The sequence below is a fragment of the Taudactylus pleione genome, unplaced genomic scaffold (genome assembly GCF_031769625.1).
Source record: "Taudactylus pleione unplaced genomic scaffold, aTauple2 ptg000469l, whole genome shotgun sequence".
Classification (NCBI taxonomy): domain Eukaryota; kingdom Metazoa; phylum Chordata; class Amphibia; order Anura; family Myobatrachidae; genus Taudactylus; species Taudactylus pleione.
Window position 1 is genome coordinate 193,156 of NW_028284871.1, and position 12,936 is coordinate 206,091.

The window sequence follows — 12,936 nt, forward strand, 5'->3', positions numbered from 1 at the left end:
TGTATGACTGCAGCCACCTGTGGTGTAACACCTGTCTCATCTATTACCTAGCTCAGCACAGGTGTCTGCAGTCATACATTATATACACAGTGCTCTGCTCCTGTACTCCCCACCTAATGTATGACTGCAGCCACCTGTGGTGTAACACCTGTCTCACCTATTACCTAGCTCATCACAGGTGTCTGCAGTCATACATTATGTACACAGTGCTCTGCTCCTGTACTCCCCACCTAATGTATGACTGCAGCCACCTGTGGTGTAACACCTGTCTCACCTATTACCTAGCTCAGCACAGGTGTCTGCAGTCATACATTATATACACAGTGCTCTGCTCCTGTACTACCCACCTAATGTATGACTGCAGCCACCTGTGGTGTAACACCTGTCTCACCTATTACCTAGCTCAGCACAGGTGTCTGCAGTCATACATTATATACACAGTGCTGCTCCTGTACTCCCCACCTAATGTATGACTGCAGCCACCTGTGGTGTAACACCTGTCTCATCTATTACCTAGCTCATCACAGGTGTCTGCAGTCATACATTATATAAACAGTGCTCTGCTCCTGTACTACCCACCTAATGTATGACTGCAGCCACCTGTGGTGTAACACCTGTCTCACCTATTACCTAGCTCATCTCAGGTGTCTGCAGTCATACATTATGTACACAGTGCTCTGCTCCTGTACTCCCCACCTAATGTATGACTGCAGCCACCTGTGGTCTAACACCTGTCTCATCTATTACCTAGCTCAGCACAGGTGTCTGCAGTCATATATTATATACACAGTGCTCTGCTCCTGTACTCCCACCTAATGTATGACTGCAGCCACCTGTAGTGTAACACCTGTCTCACCTATTACCTAGCTCATCACAGGTGTCTGCAGTCATACATTATGTACACAGTGCTCTGCTCCTGTACTCCCCACCTAATGTATGACTGCAGCCACCTGTGGTGTAACACCTGTCTCACCTATTACCTAGCTCATCACAGGTGTCTGCAGTCATACATTATGTACACAGTGCTCTGCTCCTGTACTCCCCACCTAATGTATGACTGCAGCCACCTGTGGTGTAACACCTGTCTCACCTATTACCTAGCTCATCACAGGTGTCTGCAGTCATACATTATGTACACAGTGCTCTGCTCCTGTACTCCCCACCTAATGTATGACTGCAGCCACCTGTGGTGTAACACCTGTCTCACCTATTACCTAGCTCATCACAGGTGTCTGCAGTCATACATTATGTACACAGTGCTCTGCTCCTGTACTCCCCACCTAATGTATGACTGCAGCCACCTGTGTTGTAACACCTGTCTCATCTATTACCTAGCTCAGCACAGGTGTCTGCAGTCATACATTATGTACACGGTGCTCTGCTCCTGTACTCCCACCTAATGTATGACTGCAGCCACCTGTGGTGTAACACATGTCTCATCTATTACCTAGCTCAGCACAGGTGTCTGCAGTCATACATTATATACATAGTGCTCTGCTCCTGTACTCCCCACCTAATGTATGACTGCAGCCACCTGTGGTGTAACACCTGTCTCATCTATTACCTAGCTCAGCACAGGTGTCTGCAGTCATACATTATATACACAGTGCTCTGCTCCTGTACTCCCCACCTAATGTATGACTGCAGCCACCTGTGGTGTTACACCTGTCTCATCTATTACCTAACTCAGCACAGGTGTCTGCAGTCATACATTATATACACAGTGCTCTGCTCCTGTACTCCCCACCTAATGTATGACTGCAGCCACCTGTGGTGTAACACCTGTCTCACCTATTACCTAGCTCATCACAGGTGTCTGCAGTCATACATTATGTACACAGTGCTCTGCTCCTGTACTCCCCACCTAATGTATGACTGCAGCCACCTGTGGTCTAACACCTGTCTCATCTATTACCTAGCTCAGCACAGGTGTCTGCAGTCATATATTATATACACAGTGCTCTGCTCCTGTACTCCCACCTAATGTATGACTGCAGCCACCTGTGGTGTAACACCTGTCTCACCTATTACCTAGCTCATCACAGGTGTCTGCAGTCATACATTATGTACACAGTGCTCTGCTCCTGTACTCCCCACCTAATGTATGACTGCAGCCACCTGTGGTGTAACACCTGTCTCACCTATTACCTAGCTCATCACAGGTGTCTGCAGTCATACATTATGTACACAGTGCTCTGCTCCTGTACTCCCCACCTAATGTATGACTGCAGCCACCTGTGGTGTAACACCTGTCTCACCTATTACCTAGCTCATCACAGGTGTCTGCAGTCATACATTATGTACACAGTGCTCTGCTCCTGTACTCCCCACCTAATGTATGACTGCAGCCACCTGTGGTGTAACACCTGTCTCACCTATTACCTAGCTCATCACAGGTGTCTGCAGTCATACATTATGTACACAGTGCTCTGCTCCTGTACTCCCCACCTAATGTATGACTGCAGCCACCTGTGGTCTAACACCTGTCTCATCTATTACCTAGCTCAGCACAGGTGTCTGCAGTCATACATTATGTACACGGTGCTCTGCTACTGTACTCCCACCTAATGTATGACTGCAGCCACCTGTGGTGTAACACCTGTCTCATCTATTACCTAGCTCAGCACAGGTTTCTGCAGTCATACATTATATACACAGTGCTGCTACTGTACTCCCCACCTAATGTATGACTGCAGCCTACATCATCATCACCATGCGTACAGCTCGGAGAGGTCTAGTCATCATTACATAATTATCACTAGTGATGGTGGTGCACAGAGAGGCATCCCTAGCTCACCATGTCTACAGCTCGGAGAGGTCTAATCATCAGTACATAATTATCACTAGTTATGATGGCGCATGGGGAGGCATCTCTATCTCACTATACCTACAGCTCGGAGAGGTCTAGTCATCATTTAATAATTATCACTAATTATGATGGTGCACAGGGAGGCGCCCCTAGATCACCTTCCCTACAGCTCGTAGAGGTCTAGTCATCATTACATAATTATCACTAGTTATGATGGTGCACAGGGAGCCATCCCTATCTCACTATACCTACAGCTCAGAGAGTTCTAGTCATCAATACATAATTATCACTAGTGATGGTGGTGCACAGAGAGGCGTCCCTAGCTCACCATGTCTACAGCTCGGAGAGGTCTAGTCATCATTACATAATTATCACTAGTTATGATGGCACATGGGGAGGCATCTCTATCTCACTATACCTACAGCTCGGTGAGGTCTAGTCATCATTTAATAATTATCACTAGTTTTGATGGTGTACAGGGAGGCGTCCTTAGCTCACCATGTCTACAGCTCGGAGAGGTCTAGTCATCATTAATTAATTATCACTAGTTATGATGGTGCACGGGGAAGCATCTTTATCTCACCATGCCTACAGCTTGGAGAGGTCTATTCATCATTACATAATTATCACTAGTGATGGTGGTGCACAGGGAGGCGTCCCTAGCTCACTATACCTACAGCTCGGAGAGGTCTAGTCATCATTACATAATTATCACTAGTTATGATGGCGCACGGGGAGGTGTCCCTAGCTCACCATGTCTACAGCTCGGAGAGGTCTAATCATCATTACATAATTATCACTAGTTGTGATGGCGCACGGGGAGGCATCTCTATCTCACTATATCTACAGCTCGGAGAGGTCTAGTCATCATTTAATAATTATCACTAGTTATGATGGTGTACAGGGAGGCGTCCTTAGCTCACCATGTCTACAGCTCGGAGAGGTCTAGTCATCATTACATAATTATCACTAGTTATGATGGTGCACGGGGAGGCATCCTTATCTCACCATGCCTACAGCTCAGAGAGGTCTAGACATCATTACATAATTATCACTAGTTATGATGGTGCACGGGGAGTCATCCTTATCTCACCATGCCTACAGCTCGGAGAGGTCTAGTCATCATTACATAATTATCACTAATTATGATGGTGCACAGGGAGGCGTCCCTAGCTCACCTTCCCTTCAGCTTGGAGAAGTCTAGTCATCATTACATAATTATCACTAGTTATGATGGTGCACAGGGAGCCGTCCCTATCTCACTATACCTACAGCTCAGAGAGTTCTAGTCATCAATACATATTTATCACTAGTGATGATGGTGCACAGGGAGCCGTCCTTACCTCACCATCCCTACAGCTCGGAGAGGTCTAGTCATCATTAAATAATTATCACTAGTTATGATGGTGCACGGGGAAGCATCTTTATCTCACCATGCCTACAGCTTGGAGAGGTCTATTCATCATTACATAATTATCACTAGTGATGGTGGTGCACAGGGAGGCGTCCCTATCTCACTATACCTACAGCTCAGAGAGGTCTATTCATCATTACATAATTATCACTAGTGATGGTGGTGCACAGGGAGGTGTCCCTAGCTCACTATACCTACAGCTCGGAGAGGTCTAGTCATCATTACATAATAATCACTAGTTATAATGGCACACGGGGAGGCGTTCCTAGCTCACCTTCCCTACAGCTCGGAGAGGTCTATTCATCATTATATAATTATCACTAGTTATGATGGTGCACAGGGAGGCATCCCTATCTCACCATGCCTACAGCTCAGAGAGGTCTATTCATCAATACATAATTATCACTAGTTAAGATGGCACATGGGGAGGCGTCCCTAGCTCACTATACCTACAGCTCGGAGAGGTCTAGTCATCATTACATAATTATCACTAATTATGATGGTGCATGGGGAAGCATCTTTATCTCACCATCCCTACAGCTCAGAGAGGTCTATTCATCAATACATAATCATCACTAGTTATGATGGCACACGGGGAGGCGTCCCTAGCTCACCATGCCTTCAGCTCAGAGAGGTCTAGTCATCATTACATAATCATCACTAGTTATAATGGTGCACGGGGAGGTGTCCCTAGCTCACCATGCCTACAGCTCGGAGAGGTCTAGTCATCAATACATAATTATCACTAGGTATGATGGTGCACGGGGAAGCATCTTTATCTCACCATCCCTACAGCTCAGAGAAGTCTAGTCATCATTACATAATTATCACTAGTTATGATGGCGCATGGGGAGGTGTCCCTAGCTCACTATACCTACAACTCGGAGAGGTCTATTCATCATTATATAATTATCACTAGTTATGATGGCACATGGGAAGGCATCCCTAGCTCACTATACCTACAGCTCGGAGAGGTCTATTCATCATTATATAATTATTACTAGTTATGATGGCACACGGGAAGGCGTCCCTAGCTCTCCATACCTACAGCTCGGAGAGTTTTCATCATCATTACATAATTATCACTAATTATGATGGCACACGGGGAGGTGTCCCTAGCTCACCTTCCCTACAGCTCGGAGAGGTCTATTCATCATTACATAATTATCACTAGTTATGATGGCATATGGGGAGGTGTCCCTAGCTCACTATATCTACAGCTCGAAGAGGTCTATTCATCATTACATAATTATCACTAGTTATGATGGCGCACAGGGAGGCGTCCCCAGCTCACCATGTCTCCAGCTCGGAGAGGTCTATTCATCATTACATAATTATCACTAGTTAAGATGGTCCACAGGGAGGCGTCCCTAGCTCACCATGCCTACAGCTCGGAGAGGTTTAGTCGTCATTACATAATTATCAGTAGTTATGATGGTGCACAGGGAGGCGTCCCTAGCTCACCATGTCTACAGCTCGGAGAGGTCTATTCATCATTACATAATTATCACTAGTTATGATGGTGCACAGGGAGGCGTCCCTATCTCATCATGCCTACAGCTCGGAGAGGTCTAATCATCATTACATAATTATCACTAGTTATGATGGGGCACAGGGAGGTCTCCCTAGCTCACTATACCTACAGCTCGGAGAGGTCTATTCATCATTACATAATTATCACTAGTTATGATGGCACACGGGAAGGCGTCCCTAGCTCACCATACCTACAGCTTGGAGAGTTTTAGTCATCATTACATAATTATCACTAATTATGATGGCGCACGGGGAGGTGTCCCTAGCTCACTATACCTAGAGCTCGGAGAGGTCTAGTCATCATTACATAATTATCACTAGTTATGATGGTGCACGGGAAGGCGTCACTAGCTCACTTTACCTACAGCTCGGAGAGGTCTAGTCATCATTACATAATTATCACTAGTTATGATGGTGCACGGGGAGGCGTCCCTAGCTCACTATACCTACAGCTCGGAGAGGTTTAGTCATCATTACATAATTATCACTAGTTATAATGGTGCACAGGGAGGTGTCCCTATCTCACCATGCCTACAGCTCGGAGAGGTTTAGTCATCATTACATAATTATCACTAGTTATAATGGTGCACAGGGAGGTGTCCCTATCTCACCATGCCTACAGCTCGGAGAGGTCTAGTCATCATTACATAATTATCACTAATTATGTGGGTGCACAGGGAGGCCACCTTATCTCACTATACATACAGCTCAGAGAGGTTTAGTCATCATTACATAATTATCACTAGTTATGATGGCGCACAGGGAGGCCACCTTATCTCACTATACCTACAGCTCAGAGAGGTCTAGTCATCATTACATAATTATCACTAGTTATGATGGTGCACAAGGAGGCCACCTTATCTCACTATACCTACAGCTCAGAGAGGTTTAGTCATCATTACATAATTACCACTAGTTATGATGGTGCACAGGGAGGTGTCCGTAGCTCACTATACCTACAGCTCGGAGAAATCTAGTCATCTTTACATAATTATCACTAATTATGATGGTGCACAGGGAGGCATCCCTAGCTCACTATACTTACAGCTCGGAGAGGTTTAGTCATCATTACATAATTATCACTAGTTATGATGGTGCACAGGGAGGCGTCCCTAGCTCACTATACTTACAGCTCGGAGAGGTTTAGTCATCATTACATAATTATCACTAGTTATGATGGTGCACAGGGAGGCCACCTTAGCTCGCCATCCCTACAGCTCGGAGAGGTCTAGTCATCATTACATAATTATCACTAGTTATGATGGCGCACAGGGAGGCCTCCTTAGCTCACTATTTTACTAACACAACCTCCGCTCTTAGGACAAAACCCTGCTTCAAGATATCCAGCTTCGATCTTGGATATAATTACATGTTTCTTGCAGAATGGAAACATGCATATGCCCCTATGCCCTGCATGTATCACCCCAAAATATAACAGAAATATGCGATAACTTCTCATTAATAATAAAATGTTAATCAGTTCCTCAGGTTCTGAAAAATTGCACAGAGTTTGTGGAAGAACATGGCGTGGTGGATGGCATATATCGGCTATGTGGCATTGCCTCCAATGTGCAGAAACTACGGTCAGTACTCAATTACTAACTATGACTAGTTTAACAGTCCGTATTAGCAGACAATAGAGACACGGGAAGTAAGACAATAAAGAAATAGGATGTGTTCTTATGTTTGTTCTTTTTATCTCCTTATTCAGACAAGAGTTTGACATGGAGCGGACTCCAGACTTGAACAAGAGCACTTATCTGCAAGATGTCCACTGCGTCAGCTCCCTCTGCAAAGCCTACTTCCGAGAACTCCCTAATCCACTACTGACGTATCAACTCTATGACAAGTTTGCTGTACGTACCTCATCGGCCATGACCCATCAACAGTATGGACTCCATTTCTACTAACCCTCCATATCACCAAAGGCAGAACTCCCAGAGGCAACAGAGGCACTGGTCTCTGGATGCCTGCTGTCAGAGGGGCACACAGATGAACCCATATATAACCACTGCCAGCGGCACTGGCCGTGGTTCAAAATGGATTTGTGGGGTCCATGTAGACGCAGTTTCGTCTTCAGGTGTCATCGGTACCGGCTGGGGCAATAAAGGTTTTTTTTGTTTATTGCGAGTTGCATTAAATAAAAAAAATGATTTCACCAACCACTGGTCGTGCCTGAAGATATGAGACATGTCAGTCAGAGGACTGCGGCAGGTAGAGGATCAGGTAGGCACAGCCAGAAGACCCAGGAGAAGGTAAGTGGAGCCAGAGGGATGCGGGGGCCGGAGCTGGAGAGACACTGCAAGGCCAGCTGGACAGACAGCCAAGGTGCCGGCTGGACAGACAGCGGGGGTGGTGGCTGGAGCAAGAGGGACATTGGGGGGCTGGAGCCACCATCTTTTTTGCCTATGGGCGCCTTGCTTGAACTTACGCTCCTGCATATCACTATTACTAATTACTCATCAGGCCCATATCTGCAACTGAACTCATCACATGTTATACCACCAATTGCCCCAATCATCACATGTTCTAGCACCAATAACCACACATCACATGTTCTATCAGCAGTAACCACACTAATCACATGTTCTACCACCAGTAACCACATTAATCACATGTTTTACCACCAGAAACCACTATGATAAGGTCAGGGTAGGGGGTCCCTCTCCTGGGGTAGATGGACACCTCCTTACACAAAGCAGCCAGGAAGCACTCCAGTCGTGGGTTTTCGTGCAAGCTGGTCGGAACCAGTTTTTATTGTGCAACGTCAATAATCAAAATAAACAAAAGATAAAACAAATCCTAGCCGGTCTGGGCTCTAACTAGACAGTAAGCTCCCTTACTAGCAGAATACTAAAATAAGTTCACATCCACAGTACCTCCTGGTTTGTAGAAAACAGTCTCTCAGAGCAAGCTAACCTGTGGGCCTGCTCTCCCAGGTATGAGACACTCAGCTATCAAAAACCCAGTTTATCTGAGCCACTTTCAGGTGCAAGCCCTAACGAGCCTGCTACCAGGCTGAAAGGCCCAACACCTGGAGTGGCCTGTGGATGGAGCCCTCCCTCTCCTCACATCCATACCCCTAAGACCCATTCCGGCTTTTCACAAAAGCTGACATTTCTAGTCTGGTTTGTCCAACAGACTTCTCCTGTGGGTTTTAAAACGCATAGGACAGGAATCTGGGACAGATATAGAAGCCATTCCACACTTCTCCAGTGCTTCTATCACACCACACTAATCACATGTTCTACCACCAGTAACCACACTAATCACATGTTCTACCACCACTAAACACACTAATCACATGTTCTATCACCAGTAACCACACTAATCACTTATCACATGTACCTCCACAGTTAATGCCACAACACATGTTCTAACACTTGTTATCCCACCCATACTACTCACATGTTCTAACACTAGTTACCACACCCATAATATTGACTGATCACATGATCTAACATCAGTGTGGCAGGTACAGAATACAGAAAGGTTACTCTTTATTCAATAACCTGAATGGGCTTTCATCACCACTCCTGGGGTATAGGAATTCCTGCTCACTGTTAGTAACCACCTGTTACTGACTCCTCCCACTGCATCATGGGTGAGTAGCTCACTACCACCTGGAACTGCTTGCTTCCCCCAGCACCTACACCAGCACCTGGAACAGCTTACTTCTGTGTGTGTCACGGAAATCAAATAATCTTTATTTATACAGTACAGTAACTTAATTTCATTAAAATAACTTAATCAGTTGGATAATTCTATGCTAAGTTGTACTCACAGGATATTTCCTGGTGTGCACTCAAGATAAAGCAATGCGTTTGTGCAATTTGCAGTAAGAGTACATTTACTAAGAGTCAAGAAGTCTGCTAAGGGCAGGATAGTTACTACCCTATGGCAGAATATCACAATCTAATCATCAAATTGGCAATACCTTGTAAAGCAAAAATCTCCAGATCTGCCACCAGTGGTACACAGCGCTGTAACTAACCCTCCATCTATACTGCAACATTAACCAGTGGCGACCATTCAATACAACATGAAAAAATTCCCAACATTTCACTTGCTTTTAACACAATATTCCTCTAGGTTCAGCGAAGGAACTCCTCTCCATCGGTGACACAGTTCGGCTGCCCAGTATACCGCATCATTGCACATTCAGTCCACATTAGCCGTAGTGGTGGCCGCTTAGCTGTGTGGCTCAGGTCCTCGACCGCATCCTACATGATCTACATACTCATCCAGGGCCATCACCATGGGGTGGGGCACTGCTGGGACTGAAGGCCCGGATCTGGACAGGGAGGGGGCATGACCCTGGCTCTTCCCACCATACCTGGAGAGCTACACAGTGGCGGAAATCCTGAAGGCCATGGAAGCTTTGGCATCCAGGCACCAGCTGTCAGGGGGGCACAGAGAGATCCATCTATAACAGTTGCCTGCTATCCTATCTATAATGGGTGCAGTGTGTGCAGGGCACACGGGCCCCCGGGTCATGGGAGCACCACACACCCTGCACCCATAATTTTTATGGGTGCTCAGAAAACCAGAAAATGCCTGCTGCGGCCATTGTTCAAGCGTTCTGCACATGCGCAGTAGACTTTGGGCACATTCTAGTGTCCAGAGTCTACTAATGCTCCGGTGGCTGGCCAGCAGTGTCAGTTGGCTGCCGGCCACTGGGGAGAGAGGATGGGGCCCCACATGGGGAGTGAACACGGGCCCCCTCCTTTCTTAAGACACCCCTGTATCCTATTCATTATTGTGGGGTTGATCCAGGCAGCCACTTGCCGGCGGCTGTCTGGTACAATAAAGTTTTATGGAGACAAGGCGTGCGTGACGTCATGTGCAACTATCCGCTGACAGAGGAGCCAGCCAAAGAGTGTAGAGAAGCAGCCAGAAGACAGAGGAGAAGGTAAGTGTCTATGGGCTTCAGGGGCTGGCCGGGGTGACAGAAAAGGGGCCGGCCGGGGAGACAGAAGGGGGCGGCCACAGCTGGAGAGACACTGTGGGGCTGGATTTCCAGGAATGGGGGGGGTTGTCAATCTGGGCCCACAATTTCTGATGGCAACACTGCACTCATCACATGTTCTAAAAAATCAGTAATCCCACTTACAACTCATCACATGTCCCACAACCAGTGATAGTCTGTCTGGTTAAATTGTGATAAAACAAGGTCTCTCTCTTCTAATTAAGGATGCAGTGGCGATACAACTGGAAGAACAGAGACTAATAAAGATTAGAGAGGTGCTGAAAGAACTTCCATCTGCACATTACAGGTAGAGGGCACAGATACGTCTGATTACAGTGCCCAGAGATGTATGTAGTATGGATGGCCCAGGCAGAGGGGGGGAGACAGGTACAGAGCACAGCTATGTCTGACCGCAGTGCCCAGAGATGTATGTAGTATGGATGGCCCAGGCAGAGGGGGGAAGGCAGGTACAGAGCACAGCTACGTCTGACAGCAGTGCCCAGAGATGTATGTAGTATGGATGGCCCAGGCAGAGGGGGGAGACAGGTACAGTGCACAGCTACGTCTGACCGAAGTGCCCAGAGATGTATGTAGTATGGATGGCCCAGGCAGAGGGGGGGAGACAGGTACAGAGCACAGCTATGTCTGACCGCAGTGCCCAGAGATGTATGTAGTATGGATGGCCCAGGCAGAGGGGGGAAGGCAGGTACAGAGCACAGCTACGTCTGACAGCAGTGCCCAGAGATATATGTAGTATGGATGGCCCAGGCAGAGGGGGGGAGGCAGGTACAATGCACATCTACGTCTGATTACAGTGCCCAGAGATGTATGTAGTATGGATGGCACAGGCAGAGATGGGGAGGCAGGTACAGTGCACAGCTACATCTGATTACAGTGCCCAGAGATATATGTAGTATGGATGGCCCAGGCAGAGGGGGGGAGGCAGGTACAATGCACATCTACGTCTGATTACAGTGCCCAGAGATGTATGTAGTATGGATGGCACAGGCAGAGATGGGGAGGCAGGTACAGTGCACAGCTACATCTGATTACAGTGCCCAGAGATGTATGTAGTATGGATGGCCCAGGCAGAGGGAGGAGGAGGCAGGTACAGTGCACAGCTACGTCTTAATGCACTGCCCAGAAATGTATGTAGTATGGATGGTCCAGGCAGAGGGGGGAAGGCAGGTACAGAGCACAGCTACGTCTGACAGCAGTGCCCAGAGATATATGTAGTATGGATGGCCCAGGCAGAGGGGGGGAGGCAGGTACAATGCACATCTACGTCTGATTACAGTTCCCAGAGATGTATGTAGTATGGATGGCCCAGGCAGATGGGGGAGGCAGATACAGTGCACAGCTACGTCTGATTACAGTGCCCAGAGATGTATGTAGTATGGATGGCCCAGGCAGAGGGAGGAGGAGGCAGGTACAGTGCACAGCTACGTCTTAATGCACTGCCCAGAAATGTATGTAGTATGGATGGTCCAGGCAGAGGGGGGAAGGCAGGTACAGTGCACAGCTACGTCTGATTACAGTGCCAAGAGATGTATGTAGTATGGATTGCCCAGGCAGAGGGGGGGAGGCAGGTACAGTGCACAGCTACGTCTAATTACAGTGCACAGAGATGTATGTAGTATGGATGGCACAGGCAGAGGGGGGGCAGGTACAGTGCTCAGCTACGTCTTAAACGCACTGCCCAGAAATGTTTGTAGTATGGATGGCCCAGGCAGAAGGGGGGGCAGGTACAGTACACAGCTATGTCTAATTACAGTGCACAGCTACGTCTGATCACAGTGCCCAGAGATGTATGTAGTATGGATGGCACAGGCAGAGGGGGGGCAGGTACAGTGAACAGTTACGTCTGATCACAGACTTCATACGGCAAAACCAGAACACATGGCACAAAACCATTGTGAGTGATTGGGACATGTTCACAGGCAAAGAATGGCTGGCATTGGGGGAAAGACTGTCATGCGTGAAATAGCCCTTGTCCTACAGGCTACAATGGCGGGAAAGGATAAAATGTTACACTGCCACCTCTCATACTAAGTATATTACCACTTGTGTTTTCCAGGACTCTGCAATTCCTCATGAGGCACCTGGTGTTTATGGCTTCATTTAGCTCTCAAACTAACATGCATGCGAGGAACCTGGCGATCGTATGGGCACCCAACTTACTCAGGTAACGTAAGAGGGTCTGCTAGATGC

General features: G+C 47.3%; 1 protein-coding gene across 1 annotated transcript in view; it reads left to right on the plus strand.

Annotated features, from left to right (window-relative positions):
- Window positions 1-12,936, plus strand: part of ARHGAP30 (Rho GTPase activating protein 30) — a 186,811-nt gene that overhangs the window by 60,623 nt on the left and 113,252 nt on the right. Inside the window, exons 2-5 of the mRNA XM_088448856.1 lie at window positions 7,237-7,339; window positions 7,468-7,612; window positions 10,950-11,032; window positions 12,803-12,910. Coding sequence (XP_088304982.1) covers window positions 7,237-7,339; window positions 7,468-7,612; window positions 10,950-11,032; window positions 12,803-12,910 — 439 coding nt within the window. The remainder of the gene's footprint in view (window positions 1-7,236; window positions 7,340-7,467; window positions 7,613-10,949; window positions 11,033-12,802; window positions 12,911-12,936) is intronic.